This window comes from Sphaerodactylus townsendi, linkage group LG07 (genome assembly GCF_021028975.2).
Source record: "Sphaerodactylus townsendi isolate TG3544 linkage group LG07, MPM_Stown_v2.3, whole genome shotgun sequence".
Lineage (NCBI taxonomy): Eukaryota > Metazoa > Chordata > Lepidosauria > Squamata > Sphaerodactylidae > Sphaerodactylus > Sphaerodactylus townsendi.
This window is the reverse complement of record NC_059431.1, coordinates 114,343,761-114,360,434: the sequence shown is the minus strand read 5'-3', so window position 1 is coordinate 114,360,434 and position 16,674 is coordinate 114,343,761. Positions and strand designations below refer to the sequence as shown.

General features: G+C 46.5%; 2 protein-coding genes across 3 annotated transcripts; one reads left to right on the top strand and one right to left on the bottom strand.

The window, feature by feature from the left end:
- Nucleotides 1–436: 436 nt before the first annotated feature.
- On the bottom strand, nt 437–6,306 carry LOC125437076 (cilia- and flagella-associated protein 91-like). The gene is made up of 3 exons (XM_048504444.1): nt 6,091–6,306; nt 1,270–1,346; nt 437–598 (listed from the first exon to the last, which is right to left on the bottom strand). Exons 1-3 carry the CDS (start codon nt 6,185–6,187, stop codon nt 437–439), a joined length of 336 nt encoding a protein of 111 aa, XP_048360401.1. The 5' UTR covers nt 6,188–6,306.
- Nucleotides 6,307–10,760: 4,454 nt separating this feature from the next.
- On the top strand, nt 10,761–16,244 carry LOC125436705 (cytochrome c oxidase copper chaperone). Of its 2 annotated transcripts, none has more exons than XM_048503929.1 (3): nt 10,761–10,921; nt 13,223–13,312; nt 16,056–16,244. In XM_048503929.1, the coding sequence occupies exons 1-2, from the start codon at nt 10,797–10,799 to the stop codon at nt 13,305–13,307; spliced, it is 210 nt and encodes a 69-aa protein (XP_048359886.1). In that variant the 5' UTR covers nt 10,761–10,796; the 3' UTR covers nt 13,308–13,312; nt 16,056–16,244. The 2 variants fall into 2 exon arrangements, with proteins under 2 accessions (XP_048359886.1, XP_048359885.1); XM_048503928.1 differs by having other exon boundaries at nt 13,223–13,336.
- The last annotated feature ends 430 nt before the right edge of the window (nt 16,245–16,674 follow it).

The window sequence follows — 16,674 nt, the reverse complement described above, 5'->3', positions numbered from 1 at the left end:
GAACAGTAAGACCTTAAAATAGTTGAATGTGCTCATTCTGTATAACTCTGAACAAGGGGCATTCTGCTAGGCTATCAAGCTTGCCTAGTAACAGGAAGAGAATAGATTTTCAGGCCTGCACCTTTACTTTGTTCAGCTGCATCATGGTTGCCAACTCCCCATTATGGAAAGAAAGTAATGGGGGGCCCCAGAAGAAAACCTTTTGCTTTTAACAGAGTATATCCCTCTTATGCCTTCTGCGCCTACAGTACTGTACTTTGGCTTCAGCCACCATCCTGGGAAAACTGTCAGGAAGAACTGGTCGTCTGAGGACAGGGGAGATACAGGGTGCCATTTGGTTCACCCCACCCCACAATCCCTTGAATCTGTCTCACCGTGGAGAGCATTGTTTTATAAAAACCACCACCACTACCCTGCCCGAGAGACGGAAGGGGACTTACAGGGATAGCTTCTGAAGAGCCTCGAGGCGCTGCTGGGCTCTTCCTTTCCACCTTCGGTCAATGAAGGGGGGGACAGGATTTTTCTCTTCCAGCTTCATTGTGTACCGTGGATAATGGACCAGGTTGCTAAACATGGTTTTAAACACGGGCAACTTTTTCTGTGTTGATGTGGGGAAAACAAGGAAATGCCAATTACTGCTCCTAAATATGTTCAGAGCAACGTGCACAGCCAAGCCTAGGGTTTGTGGAAATGCAACTGCAGAAGACATTGTCTCAAACTTGGATTTATGGGTCCAGTGTTTACATGTAGCGAAGCGTGCAGTTCACAGATAGGGAAAACCATTCCGGAGAAGAATGACATGGTTTTCATGGTTAGCTTTAAAAAGGGTTTGGACAGATTTATGGAGGAGAAGTCGATCTACAGCTACCAATCTTGATCCTCTTTGATCTGAGATTGCAAATGCCTTAACAGTCCAGGTGCTCAGGAGCAGCAGCAGCAGCAGGCCATTGCTTTCACATCCTGCACGTGAGCTCCCAAAGGCACCTGGTGGGCCACTGCAAGTAGCAGAATGCTGGACTAGATGGACTCTGGCCTGATCCAGCAGGCTTGTTCTTATGTTCAGTATGGAATCCAATGGGCGTAGCAGGCTGCTTCTCCTGTACCATTCGTCTCAAGCCAAATTATAAATCAGGGTGCAATATTCTACTGGAACAAAACGGGACTTTTCACAAGAAGCAGACTTCAGGTTTAAATTCCCTACCACAAAAAAAGGGTATTTTCACAAGAACGGGAGAGAAGGAGTCTCCGTTTTCAATTATTGTCACCTACCATTTCGTCGTTCAGCACGTGGGACTGGACAGTGGCTTGCAAGTGGTCTCGCTCACTTGAAAGAAAATACAGTGGATCTGAAACATCGAGAAGTTTAAAATGAGTCTCTTGCCATCCTCGGTAAAAGCGGATGACAAAAATGACATCAAAATCAACCCTCAAGTCAAAGCCTGGAGAAAATGGAAATGTTTTGGCCTGGCACCAGAAGGAGAGTAGTACTGGTTTCAGGCAAGCCTAAAACCTGTGGATTCCACACACAAGGAGCCACTGCTGAAAAGACCCTATCTGGTCTTTTGCATCCAAATGGGGAATGACAGTGAGCAGGTCTTGTGACAAAGAGTGTAGCTAGAAGGCTGGGCCCTGCAAAATATAGGTTACAACCACTGGTGGGATCCAAACATTTTAGTAACAGGTTCCCATGGTGGTGAGATTCAAACTGTGGCGTAGCGCCAATGGGGATGGGCGGGGCATGACAGGGGCGTGGCCGGGCATTCCGGGGGCGGGGCATTCCTGGGCGGGGCTGTGGGAAGGATGCAGCCGCTGCGCCGGTCCTTGGGCGGGAAATGAATGCACGCAGGCGCAGGCTGCCACGCACACCGGTGCACCTCCTGCTAGACTGATTCCAGTTCTGCGCACTACTGCCGAGAGGAGGGGCGTAACTAAGGCAAAAATCACGTGGCAAAATCACCCATTAGTAACCCCCTCTCGGCACACACAAATAATTAGTAACCTACTCTCGGGAACCTGTGAGAACCTGCTGGATCCCACCTCTGGTTATAACCACATTGGACTTTATTGGAGGCTACTCACAAGCCTCTCTGTCTCGCAGGTGCACCTTAACCTGCCAAACCAGGATGAGGGCAAACAATTGGGTTCAGCAATCCCCCTCCCCAATCATAGGAGTGAGGGTGGAAATAAAACTGAACACTTTATTTCGCACCTCCTAGAGTAGGAAACTTCTGCAGGGCAGTTCTCAAGTACTGGGCTTTCGCACATTCTCTTTTCCCTCCTCTTGATGTTCTTGTTTCTTTGTGGGTGGTGGTAGTGGTGGTGATGGTGGTGGTGGTTTAAGTTCCGCATATGTTTTCCTCTGTCTACTGGTCGTTTGGAATATGCTGCCACAGGCGGTGGTGATGGCCACTAACCTGGATAGCTTTAAAAGGGGCTTGGATAGATTTATGGAGGAGAAGTCGATTTATGGCTACCAATCTTGATCCTCTTGAGCTGAGATTGCAAATGCCTTAGCAGACCAGGTGCTCGGGAGCAACAACCGCAGAAGGCCATTGCTGTCACATCCTGCATGTGAGCTCCCAAAGGCACCTGGTGGGCCACTGCGAGTAGCAGAGAGCTGGACTAGATGGACTCTGGTCTGATCCAGCTGGCTTGTTCTTATGATTCGATACCACACCCACTTTTATCAAGGGTAAAAAGCTGTTGCATAAATCAGCAGGGAAATAAACTAAATTTAATCTTTTATTATATTGAATCGGCCACTAGAGGAAGTAAAACTCATACAGACAAGAAACAGGAACTTCGAGGAGACAGAGAATGCAGTAAAGTGAACTGTCCACAGATTTCACCCCGAAAGGTGTTTGAAAGATGGGGTCACACTGCCATCAGCCACCAACACAACAAAGCCCTGTTCTCTCTGGGCAGCTGTCACTGTTACATAGCTCTATATAGAACCGTAGCCTCTTTAGAGATAATGCCTCACCCACCTTTTGGAGTTCATTCAGTAGGTTAATAACACACTGGGTAGATGTCATACACTTGGGACTTCTGAAATTTTTTTTGGTTAAGGTCTCTCACCAAAAACTCCTGGATAAGATGAGCAGATGTGATGAGGAGATGGGATTTTTCATGGATTGAAAGTTGGTTAAATGACCAGCGGAGAATAGGAATCAATAGGCAGTTCTTATAATGGAGGGAAATGAGCATTGGGATCCCACAAGAATCAGCGCTGAGACCAGTGGTATTTGAGTGTCGGTCATCTGGAACCGGAGGTGGGCAGCACAGCAGCCAGGTTTACACATGATATTTACATCTCAAGCGTGCTGTACCTCTTCCACACCGTTGAGGTGAAAATCGTCCAGGGGACAGAGGAACAAATGCGGGTGGGGCTGGAGTCTCTTTATGACTAAGCTCTGGCTGATGCTTTTTCTGCTGGAGCCTCCGTAGGGACCAAGAGACCCTTGCCAAAGGTGAAAGCCAGCGAGCCCCTCTCTGCTGCCCAGGTTCTCTTGCCTAGAGGGACGTGGGTATGTGTGTGGGGTGGGGGGTGGGCAATAATTTTAGCATTTGATGCTGTACAGGTTTTATAGCTTCATTTCAGATAAATAAACTGTGTATGAAGGGTTGATTGTGTCCATCTGCTGGAGAAATTGGGGATGGGGACTATGGTGCCATTGCCCATTGCACTGTCGAGAAGGAAATTCTGAAATGCAAGCATGTCTAGACCTGACTTGGTTGTAGCAGTTTAACAAACCAGCGGTTTTCTCATATTGTGAACCGCCTAGAGCCCTTCAGGGATGAGGTGGTCTATGAAATTTAAAGTAATGAATAAATAAATATGCAGGATGGTGAAAACCAAAGTGGGTTATGAAGAGCTGCAGGAGGATCTCTCGAAACTGGCGGAGTGGGCACCCAGTGTGGAAAATGGAGTTCCACATGGGTGAGTGGACAGCATGGTGTAATGGTGAAGAGTGGCAGATTCTAAGTTGGAGAACAGGGTCTGATTCCCCACTACTCCACAGGTGGTGAATTCTTGTCCGGTGAACTGGATTTCCCCCCCTTCGCCTACACATGAGGCCTGCTGTGTGACCTTGGGCCAGTCACAGCGGCATTGTGGTGAAAAGCAGCTGAACTCTAATCTGGAGAACCAGGTTTGATTCCCCGCTCCTCCACCTTAGTGGCAAACTCTTATCTGATGAAGCAGATCTGTTCCAGATTTGTTTACATTCCTGCTGGGTGACCTTGGGCTAGTCATAGTTCTCTCCAAACTCTCTCAGCCTGTCAGGGGCATACTACCTTGGTGATTGAGATACATTCCAAGAACTGTGCAACTGCTTAAAATAACACATTACTGATGCTAGAAAGATATATGTAACCAGCCTGCTATATGTATCCACTGCCATCTGTGCATTCTTTCCTTGATCTTTACTTATGGCTTCACATGCTTTGCAGACAGCTAGGCTTCCCCTGGTACCTCTGTTCCATGAGAATTGTATTATCTTGTGGGGCAGGAAGCGTTCTCTTGCTATCTCTTGCTGACTTTGGGGTGCCTTAGCTCCAAAGACTGTTTTTCACAAACTCTTGGGAAAATGGGAGGGGTGCTCTCCATGGGGAATAAAGGGGACTGTGAATACCAGCTTTGTCAGAACTTGCTTTGCCAAGTATGGTGCTTCGACACCTATTCAATAATGCTACTGATCAATACTTCAGAGTCCATTTATTGGCTTAAGGTTGTGAGACCTAACACAGCCCCACCTATTTCGCAAGGTGTCTGTTGTGGGAAGGAAGGGAAAGGCATTTGTAAGCCCCTCTGAGTCTTCTTTCACAAGAGAAAGATGGATATAAATTCAAACTCCTCCTACTCCTACTCCCAGAATTCCCTCAGCCCACACAGTGCAGGCAATGGCAAACTACCTCCAAACATCTCTTGCCTATGGGGTTGCCATAAGTCAGCTGTGACTTCATGGCTCTTTCCACCACCACCATGATGTATACCTGATAGGTCTGAAATAGTAGCGAATGAAAGGGAAAAAGATTATAGGGGGCAAGTCAATGGAAATTCCACGTGTAGCAGTTGTTAGAAAAAGACTAGAGTTGGGTATTCGTAGGAAATGAGGTGAAACTCAAACAGCTGCCATTGTAATGTCCTTGCCTATAGATCTATGGTGCCGCCTCATTTGGACTGTGTATAGGTCCAGTTGCCATATCTCAAAAACAGCCCTGCAGAGAAGGAAGACGCACAGGAGAGCGCGACCGAAACAATGAAGGGGTTGGAGGACCTTTCCAATGGGGAAAGGTTAGAAAGTCTGGGATTTTTCAGTTTAGAGAAGAGATGACTGAAAGAGATTGATAAAATTATGAATGAGAAGGAACAACAGGATAACATCTTTTCTCCCTCTCCTATAACAGGCCATGCAAACCACCCCATTAAGGTGACGGGCGAGAGATTTCGGATGGGCAAATGGAAACATGTCTTCACTCAGCTGGGTTTTAAATTTTACCACCAGTGATCACACAGTGAGGCTGCAGAAATCCCAGGCGACCGCAAACGGTCTCGTTCCCATCTCGGGCACTCACAAATGCAGACTCCTGAAATGCAAGGGGGAAATCTGCAACCTCAGTTCTGCATGGCGTGCCAGGTGCTTGCAACCAGGCGCCCTTGGGGTGGATGGGTGCAACAGGGACCATCTGCCATGGGCTAGGCCAGGCTCTTTCAGCATATCAGGTTATTTATAATTAATGGGAAGTTTAAGAAAAGGTTCAGGCGACAGAGAAGGTGGCGATTAGGGAGAGGCAGCCAGTCAGGAAATCAAGGGGATGCTGGCACCGAGTTCTATTGCAAGTGGAAAGTGGATAGGGAGGGGGAAAACGAAAGTGCCTGTCTGGTTGAGAGCTCTAGTCTCTATGATTCTCCCAAGACGAAAGGACGCTCCTTCTTTATATCTCTGTGGCTAGACCCTTTTTCCCTCCTCGCACAACACTGAAGAGCCTCCTACGAACCGGAAGTCCCGCCTCCCAACCGCACTCGCTACAGCAGAGGGCGCTCAATTCCACCCACGGCCCCGATCCCTCTCGCGGCCCCTCAATTACCGTAGAGAAAGTCAAAGGCACGATTGGGCACTATGTGCCTCCGGTACCGGGACGGGCTGCGTGGCCTCCGCCGGGTCACGGTCACGGACTGGGTCATCTCGGCGGCTTGGCTGCGGCTCCGGTCCGGCCGACGCCGTAACCCTGGCAACGCGTAAGCGGGGCGGAGGGGGGAGCGGCTTCCTTGTGAAGGCCACGCCTCCCTCCCTTGTACCTTAACCGTTCCAAAAGGGAGGCGGAGCGCCCCATGAGCGCTCAACGCTGATTGGCCCAGGAGGTGCGTCTCACTATTCAATAGTGGAATTCCGCTTGGGGTTTTACTGTAAAGGGGAGACTCCACACTGCCCTTGAATCCCCAGGAAACTAAATATTTTGGCCCTTCTGGGTTTTCCTATTATTATTATTATTATTATTATTATTATTATTATTATTATTATTATTATTATTATTAACTCCTTTACTGAATACAAATTGAAAGAAAATCCCAAGAGCTTCATGAACGAATACACATGAGCAGTATGATTGTAACCACATTAGTTAATTAAATCAATAAACAATATTGTATTGATTAATTAGATAGTAGAATGCTAGGAAATAAGTAGGACAAAAGGCTCTCAAAACAATATTATGTTTATATTTTTTAGAATGTTAAGATCCAGTATGTTGTTGTAGTCTCTGTTATATAGTTTGATATTTTTCATTTATGTGCTTTTCTTTTTTGGTTTGTATGTGTGTATATACAGAGAGAGGATTAGACTGACAGACAGACAGATAGTATGGTATGTATGTATTTATATGTATATGTTGTATGACATATATATGGATAAAAATAAATATATTTTTAAAAAATATATGATTTTCACAATTCTATATTTTGTTCCTAGATAACATGATCTGCCAACCTTTGTCCAGGAACAACTCATTAAAAAATGATCCACGGCCACTGAGAAATTATTTCCAGGGGGAAAATACAGTTCCACGTCTACTTCTCTTCATGTACTAGAAATCCGAGAAGCCAGATTTGAGAGCCATCAAGCCCCAAGAGCTTATGCAGCTTTCCCAGTTCTTTGGGATTCTTTGTCATGTTTATATGCTGGGCTTTTTATAATGCTGCATTTTAATTACATTTTTAAAATGTTTTGTTGTATGATTTTTATTTTGCGAGCCACCTTAGGGATATTCCTGGACAAGCGGCATTACAATGTTCTTTTAAAAAATCAGGGTAGACGTTAGGGGGGGCGGGCATTGTGTCTGGAAATCAAACGCCCACCAGTGTAGCGGTAGTAAAGATTATTTTTAACCAGTTTCAGTGGGTTTGCTATAAATATAATTAGGATCCCTGCATCCCAGAAATGTTTCTGTGGCAACCGAGCTTATGCACGTTCCAAATGAGGCTTCACCAATGATGATGAAGTAGAGGAGTTTGGATTATTACCCTGCTTTTCTCCCCTGTAAGCCCATCCAAAGTAGCCTCCAATAGCAAATGAAAAATACAGTTGCCTAGGAATGCTGCCTTCCAGTCTGATTCTTTATATTTCTACTTGATGAGCTACCTTCATCTCCACTTGCAGTCCCAGCATGCGGTTCTGCCGCACAAAAGTGCTTCTTGTTTGTTTATTTCTTGTGTACTTACTACCCACCCATCATCGAAATCTCTGGTATAGTTAAATATGAACAGCAGTTAAGGATTTTATCTCCCAAGTTCTGGAGAACCTCGCTTTCTCCCCTGTTCTTCCACAGTGTGGGAACAGCAATGAGTTATATTTGCCAAGCCCTGAAATAATTCTAAGTACAGACTTCAAAGATGTAAGTTTCAAAAAATGAAAGTTTATTTCAAGAGCTGCAAAGCCAAATCTTCTCTTTCAGTAGCCTGTCCAACGGAAGCTAACTGAGATCTTGGTTGGTCCTTTATTTATACTAATTAGGGATCATCAGTCACAATGCATCACCGCATTTTTTATACTTTTCAGCCCAGCTTCCAATGGAAACGCCTACAGAGTACTTTGAAGTTCATCACATGGATCAAAGGAGATGCGATGTGGCGAAGCAAAGATGATCAGATTTTACATTCAACTACATCCCAAGGTTGGATACTGTATAATTCTTCATAGGCGCATCACCGGACCGAAGAGCTTCAGCCAGATTCTATGCACTATACTTTGCTGATGTTCACCCTGTCCAGTGAAGCTAATTTTGGCTGTCTTATGGTTGTGTATTGTGGTTGTGTATTATCTAGAGTAACATCAATAAGCAGAACACCTGCAAAGCCTTTGAGATCTCTGTCCTTGTTTACCATACTTTCAGCAGACAGATTTCAAATTGTTACCGCCAGGAAAATAGAAAAATATTTTCCTGAGCCTATCGCTGAGCTACACTGGCTAAGGATCAGAGCAAAGAGACCAGTGTTGTCCAAAAGTCTCCATAAGGCCTGGAAAGAACGTGTATATATGAATGTGCTGATGTTTCACATGGTTTCCTTCTTGCCTTTGTCCCTTTTAAGATGTAATGCAAGCCCCTCAGTGTTGGATTTATTATTTGCCAAATGTTTAGGATTATACTTTAGCTAAGTTCTCCAGTTGATTTAATGTTTTGTTACTGTTAATTTAGGATACTCTTGCTTATATGTTTATATGGGCTTGTACTGTATTGGAGGTTCTTTAAGATTTCCTCTAATGTTTAAGTTTAGAAATGTTATTTTAGATATCTGTATCTGTTGGAAAAAGCAGCAGCTTGTAACAGCTGATATTAAGGCCCAAGGAAGTTAGTCCTTGAATTACAGTTTGGATCACCACCTGCGGTAATCCCATCTTCACTAAATTAAAAGTGGCCTTTTGACTAACAAAGGATGGACCCAGGGTGTGGACTGACTGTTGGAAGATGTCACCCTGTTTTGCTATTGGACTGTTTGAAGTTTTACTCTCAGGATCCAGAAGCTCATTGGACTGTTCACATTCTTACTTTCAGGATCCAAGAATTCATTGGATCATTTAAACTTGTCTCTGTTTTAACACTCCCAAGGAACCACTTCAGGCAAGAAGGTGCAACCTTTTCCTCTGGGATTTGTTCTCATCAGCATGTGCAAAAGGATTGTTTTCTCCCTTTGGTGTTCTAGGATATTTTCTCTGTATTAGATGGAAGGAGACCGCCCCCTTCCTGGTTTTTGCACTATGGGGGTGGGACTGCCCTTCACCCCCTTTCTGGGTTACTGGGGAAATGTATAAAAGGGGCTGATGCACAGCCATGAGCGGGTCCTTTTTGCTGAGCTGTGCCAAGAAATCACTTGCCAATAAAGAACCTCCCTGCTTTCGAAGAAACTCTGGTCTCCTGCGCTTTTCCTCCCTGCCTTGCTGCCACGAGCTGAAATCACTCCTAGAAATCACTTTATGTTACCGGGTCAGCAATAACAAAATCATGGCTATTTCACAATAGTAATATATTTCAGACAGGTTGCATTTAAAGCTGACAATGTAAAACACTTTTAAATAAATTTAACATAATCTTTTCTATTCTAAATAATACTATTCTCATATTCTATCTTAGTTTATCTTAACTACTTATGGTTTATTGTAAACTTACAATAGTTTCTTATCTTAACAATTTAAACCTAAACTTATATCGCTCTGTTATGTATTAAAAATATAAATCTCTGCTGTTATATCAGTCTTTCCCCCACCAGGTCTCAAATAGATGGCTTCCTCTTTTTTTGCTTTTATTGGGGGTGGGCTTGCTGTTGCCAAATGGCTGTAATTATTAGTCTTGGGTTTTGACACTGTGGCTTTTGAACACCTCTCCTTGGCACCAATACATTTGCCAAGGATTCAGAAAAGTAACCAAGAAATCAGATGTGGAATCAATCCAACTGCCAATTTAGCAGGTCTTCATCTGATGGGTCTTGCTTCATTTTAAGGAAGTGCCAAAAATATTTTCTTTGTGGGGGTTGAGAAAGAGCGATATTCAAATGGAATGTTGGTGGCAAGGGTGCCTTTTTCTTTTGTAGCTGGGCAGAAGAACTGTAGGTGTGGATTTCTCAACCCTGCTTGACCTGTTTTCTCTTATAAACTGGATGACATAATTTGGTACCCTTCCCTCCCGGCTTCTCTAACCAGATAAGAGAAATGAGCTTGCATGGATGAGCCCCAAAGTATCTTCTGCTGAAGAGTGGGGGTCGCTTGTGGCTTCTGAGGCCGAAAAGAGCACCTCTCCTCATGTTCCCATATCCCTAAAACATTGATTTAATACACCACCCTTTCTCCAAGTTTTCCCCTTTTGCTATTTTATCCTCACAACGACCCTGTAGACTAGGGGAGGCTAAGACTGATTGGTTTAAGGTCACCCAGTTTCTTCATGCCAGAGTGGGAATCTTAATCCAAATCTCTCTGGTCTTAGTCCAGGGCTCTAACCATTACCCTGCACTGCCTGTCAGGTGTGTGGTTCAAAAACTGTCATGTGTTTTTTTCAGCCCATCCCTAAAATTTAAAAAAATCTCTTTGAGAAAAATACAATCTCCCGTTAATGCCCATTCCTAAAATTATATCTTTAATTGAGAAAACTACAATTTGCTCCCAGTTCCTTGAGCTATATATGGTACAATCTCTGTCGCGCGAGTCTGGCGTCACAGGCGTCGGCGCCTTCGACGGGCGGAAGTGCACGGCCGCTCTCGTTTCTCGCCGGGCTCTCGCCCTCGTGTTGCGCATGCGCGAGCGAGAGCCATGTCCAGTGTGGTCCCCAGCGCCGCTTCGGGGCTTCCCGCCTCCCCTCCGGACGAGCAGAAGCCGCCGCCGAACCTCAAGCCGTGTTGCGCTTGCCCGGAGACGAAGCAGGCCCGCGATGCCTGGTGGGTGGCTGGGCGGGCGGCCGGGCAGGTGACGATGCGGGGACCGGAGAGGGTTCACACGTGCACGCGTATACACCGAGCCCTGCTTTGGAACGGACGCCTCCTCTGCTCCTGCAAGGGCGCCTTGCGTTCTCACGGGCCTGCTTAGATCTGCCTCTTGGTGCTGCCTCTTTCAGCTTCCTGGGAGGCTTCCCCTTTCAATGCACCTGCCTGCCCTTTTCCAACGTGAAACAGCCCCAGGGAGTTTCCCATTGGGAATATCATTTTACTTCACTTATTCTTTCTTTGCAAGGCAGTCAATATCCTCCATTTCCCGCTCAACAACCCTGCGAGGTAGGCTGGGCCGAGAAAGGGTTACTCCTCAAGGTCACCCGGCAAGCTTCCATGACAGAGCAGGGATTCAAACCTGTGGCTCCCAAGTCCTACTCCAGGGCTAGAACAGTTTATCATACTAGTGGTGTGTGTGTGTGTGTGTATACTGTTCCAGTATGGCAAGTAATGGCTGTTTCAGGTTGGGCGTACAGTGCGCCTGTCGGGGCTGGGGTGCCCCCTCTCCTCACACCCGGGTCACTCCACTCCGAATCTGGCCCTGGCACGCCTGGGATTTAACTTTTGGCAAGGAACTCCCCACCTGTGTGTTGCTTGACAGGAGTCGAGGCGGACTCCAAACCCGTGCAGCCTGTAACCTTCAGAATAGCTCTCTGCCGTCCCGTGAAGCTCACGTGCCTTGTGTCTCACATTCTGAGCTGGTTAGATTAGTCTCTGCTGCCTCAAGAGAGTCACTGGAGCGTGCAACGGACTGAGCTTTTGTGCCACGGAGCTACCATGGCGGTGCTCGGCTCCGGTTTCCATCAGCAATGTTTGTGCATAGCACATCCCCGCTCGAATAAGAAGAAGAAGAAGAGTTTGGATTTATATCCCCCCTTTCTCTCCTGCAGGAGACTCAAAGGGTCTTGCAATCTCCTTGCCCTTCCCCCCTCACAACAAACACCCTGTGAGGTAGGTGGGGCTGAGAGAGCTCCGAGAAGCTGTGACTAGCCCAAGGTCACCCAGCTGGCGTGTGTGGGAGTGCACAGGCTAATCTGAATTCCCCAGATAAGCCTCCACAGCTCAGGCGGCAGAGCTGGGAATCAAACCCGGTTCCTCCAGATTAGATACACGAGCTCTTAACCTCCTACGCCACTGCTGCTCTAAAGCAGAATTACGGTGAGGTGATACGTAAGGGGTATAAACAAGCAAAAATATTTTCCAACTGGTCTTCGGGAGCAAAGGATGACGTGTGCTGGAGAAAAATCCTGTAACTTTTACCTCACTTTTCTACGCCTCAAGAGGGCTGGGTCACAAGGAAACACGGCCCTTTAAAATGTAAGAGAAAACTGTGCTATTGAAAGCCCGTTAGTGTAGAGCTACAAGCTGTACATTGTGAGCCGGTGTGGTGGTTAGGGTGACAGTTGTCTCAGAGAACCAGGTTCGAATTCCCGTTCTGTCATGGAGGCTCACTGGGTGAACCAGGGGCCGGTTGCACTCTCCCAGGATAACCTACCGCACAGGGTTGTTGTGAGAATAAAATGGAAGTGAGGAGAATGATGTAAGCCACTTTGAGCGCCCCTCCCCCCGAGGAAGAAAAGCAGGATATAATGCAAGACTTCTTTGAAAGTCCACCTCGGAGTTTCACAACTTGTGGCAGCCTGTTGCTGATGCTTCCTTCAATATTTGCAAACACTGTTGTTTAAAAATGCATTCCACACCAATTCATAGGCTTGTGGGAAAAACAATGCTAAGCATGATAATAGCACATAATGTGTTATTTTACGGGGTGGGGGGCAGTTAGCAACAGCTTTCCAAGCAGGTAGGCTCCCAAAACTACCACGATTAGCAGATTTTCTGAAAGTATACAGGCTTTGGTTCTGGTGGTCGTTTCTGGAAGGTTTTATCTCCTGTCAGCAGAATACCAGGAACCCAAACGACCGGCTTTCTGTTTTGAATGCTGCCTATTAAACAAAAAACAAACATACAATCACAACATGGTTCATAGTCTTGTTTTACCACAGTAGCAGGCACAGCTGTAATGAAGGAGCTGAATCAATCCCGGCCGTGATAGATCACTTGCTAGGAAATTATCTGAATCGACCCCAAGCGGTACCACGTTTGCCCTGGAAAGCAGGAGAATATAGAGCGCAGTATATGTTAAGTATTTCCTGCTCTGAGGACTGGAACTCTGCACGCAAGTCCAGTCTTGCTTAACGTTGGTGAAACTTTGTAGTTCGTGCAACAGCCTAACTGGAAGCCCTTGTCTTGCAGCATCATTGAGAAAGGAGAAGAAAACTGCGGTCCTCTGATTGAAGCGCACAAAGAATGCATGAGAGCCCTCGGCTTTAAGATATGAACAAGGTCAGCCACAGATCTGAGTGAATGGTAGGTGGGCCAGTGATTCCTCAGTTGAGGAACCTCAATGTAGGGTCCAAACCTATTGGATTGACTATGGGCTGTGAAGCTTTCTTGTGCTTTTTTGCCAATCAAATCTTGTCACTCCCGCGACTGTCCAACCATGATTGATACAATTAGGGAACTAGAAGTGCCTTGCCCGTCTTTGGGTTCAGTCTTGGACCATTTCTCTCTACTCTCACAGGCTGATATGGACTGGGTCGCGGCTGCAGCCAGATCTACAGTCCTGCTTCCCGATCGGTGCCCTCGCCTGGTTGATCAAAGATAAGTTTTGACTGGCAGGGTGGCGATCCCAGCACTTCCAGATGTTATGGACTACAATTCCTATCAGCCCCTGCCAGCATGGCCAATTGACCATGCTGGCGGGGGCTGTTGGGAATTGTAGTCCATAACATCTGGAGTGCCAAAGGTTCACCACCACTGGCCTAGATTAGGGGTGTTGTGAGGCCACCTGTTGGATATTGTTAACCTCTTCCTTGAGCGAGGAGAATTCCCAGGCCAGCTGGAGGAGGAGGTGGTCCGCCCACTCTTGAAAGGACCAGCTTTAGATTCGAGTGAACTGGCCAATTACTGCCGGTTTCCAATTGTTCGTTTCCGGGCAAGTTAACTGAGAGAGTGGTGTTGGAGCAGCTACAGGCTTTTCTGAATGAATCGGTCATGAATAGATAGATAAACCTTTATTAGGCATAGAATCCATATAACAGCCAACATTGTCCAAACAAGTATCCCATACGTGAGAACCATCACAGGTAACGGTCGTGCAAAGCTTCGCGAGGAACCTAGCTACAAAAGTTAAAATCTCGGAGGCGGAATTGTTTAGTAGAAACGTAATCTTCCTAATAACACAGCAGAGTATTCATTAAAGATTATATGGACAAAGAGCAAAAACTCTGGTCCTAGATCCCTCGTTTTTTAAAGTCGGTGCTAATATATGTTCCATGGTTTGAATTGCTGTGATACAATGAGGACATTTCCGCTCTTGCAGGTCGATTTTTTGGTCCCTTCCTAAACGGTATAGAGGGAGAGAAAGAGTTACAACGAGCCCTAGTGATTATCCATCTATGCTTGGGCTCCTGAAGTAAACTCAAATAATCTGCCATGTGATTGATTTTAAATTTGATGTTAAAAAAGAGGGGGGAGCAATTGCTTCTCGCCTTGTCCTGCAGAACTTGAAACTCTTGATCTAGCAGTCGCTTTTCTGAATGATGCATCAGGCTTGGATCCCTTCCAGTCTGGTTTCCATGATGGGTTCGGGGCAGAGACAGTGCTTGTTGCTGTCACCGATCAGCTCCGCATGCAGGTTGACAGAGGCGGGTTAGCGCTGCGGGTATTATTAGATCTGACCACAGCTTTTGACATGATCAATCACCCATCTTTTGACCCACCGCCTCGCTGACATCAGAATTCAGGGCACGGCTTTGGCTTGGTTGTCCTCTTTTCTCTGGGGTCAGGGCAGCGTGTTATGTGTGGGGGCAGGACCTCTCAGCAGACGCCCTTAATCTGTGGAGCCCTGCAGAGAGCGCTTCTATCCCCGCTGTCATTAAATAATCTACATGCGCCCCCTTGCTCAACTTGGGCAGATCTTTGGGCTGAGTGGTCATCAATATGCTGATGACACTCAGCTCATTCTGTTGATGGAGGGCAGTCCCACACTCTGCCCTGACTGCTCTACAGCATTGCTTGGAATCAGCCGCTGGCTGGTTGAAGCAGATTAAGATTAAATCCTACAAAGACAGAGGCCCTGTGGGCCGGCCATGGGGAGAGGTCTGTGGAGTTTTAGCTGCCGACTTTGGGCGATGTGGCTGTTCAGTTCGCCACATCAGTGAAGAGCCTGGGCGTCCACCTGGAGTCTCCTTATCTATGGAGGCCCAGGTGGCCCATACGGCAAAAACAGCTTTTTCCCATCTTCGGCAGCTGGCCCCGTATCTTTCTCAAAGCGACCTGGCCACAGTGATCCACGCAACAATCACTTCTAGACTTGACAATTGTTACTGTCTCTACGCTGACCTTCCCTTATCCCCAATTCGGCATATGAAGCTGGTCCAACGCGCGGCAGCTAGGCTCCTGGTAGGTGTACCATTGTGGGAGCACATACCCTGTTTCCCCTAATATAAGACATCCCCGAAAAATAAGACATAGTAGAGGTTTTGCTGAAGTGCGAAATATAAGGCATCCCCCGAACATAAGACATAGCAAAGTTTTTGTTTGGAAGCATGCCCGACAAACTGAACACAGGAAAAATAAGACATCCCCTGAATATAAGACATAGCACATCTTTGGGAGCAAAAATTAATATAAGACACTGTCTTATATTCAGGGAAACACGGTTGTTCTCCGCTCACTGCATTAGCTTCCAGTCGAATTCTGAGCCAGGAGACCTTGCGAGCCCCAAGGTCCTCCAGGGAAGGGTAGTTCCCACTCGGCTGTTTTTCAGCCTGAAGTGAACAGGCTTCTTTTCCAGCCTGCACTTTTTCAGGTTGAACTAAGGTAAGTGTCGGGGGGGGGGGGTCGCCACGGGGGTGGGGGGCGGAAAACACAGAGTGTGCACCAGGCGCAGTTTGGGCCAGCTGCACCTCTGTTTGGCAGTTGGGCCTTCCAGTGCAAGTAATAAAGAAAGATGCTTGCGAGAAACCGAGTCAGTGGAATCTGCTTCTTAGTGGACTTTTTCTCCTTTTTCCCCCCCCCCCGGGTGATTTGCCGTGGGACGACTTCGCGGCCTCGATCTTTGCATCAGCTTGAATAGTTGTTTTTATACCTCTCAGAAGATGAATTTATTTAAATATATTGAAGATATATTTATGATGGATTTCTAAAACCAAAGCTCTAGATTTATATAGTTTTACTAGCTTCCCCCATTACAGAATCCAAATTATGTTCATACGAGTGTTTGATGTGTATTTTTTCAAAAAAGCTTCTTGCTGAAGTGCATTTTCTGTTCTGCCTTGTCCCAAATGCCTGAGAATGAGAAATGGGTAAGCCCAGCAGAGCAGCCTGTGCATTCGCTGTGCATTCATTACTCACGTTTGTGTTTCGGTCTTTCCGCATTCCTCGAGATGGTGTATACGGCTGTTGTTGTTTTTTCTGTCACACAATAATCCCATGAAGAAGAAGAAGAGTTTGGATTTATATCCCCCCTTTCTCTCCTTTGGAGACTCAAAGGGGCTGACAATCTCCTTGCCCTTCCCCCCTCACAACAAACACCCTGTGAGGTAGGTGGGGCTGAGAGAGCTCCCAGAAGCTGTGACTAGCCCAAGGTCACCCAGCTGGCGTGTGTGGGAGTGTACAGGCTAATCTGAATTCCCCAGATA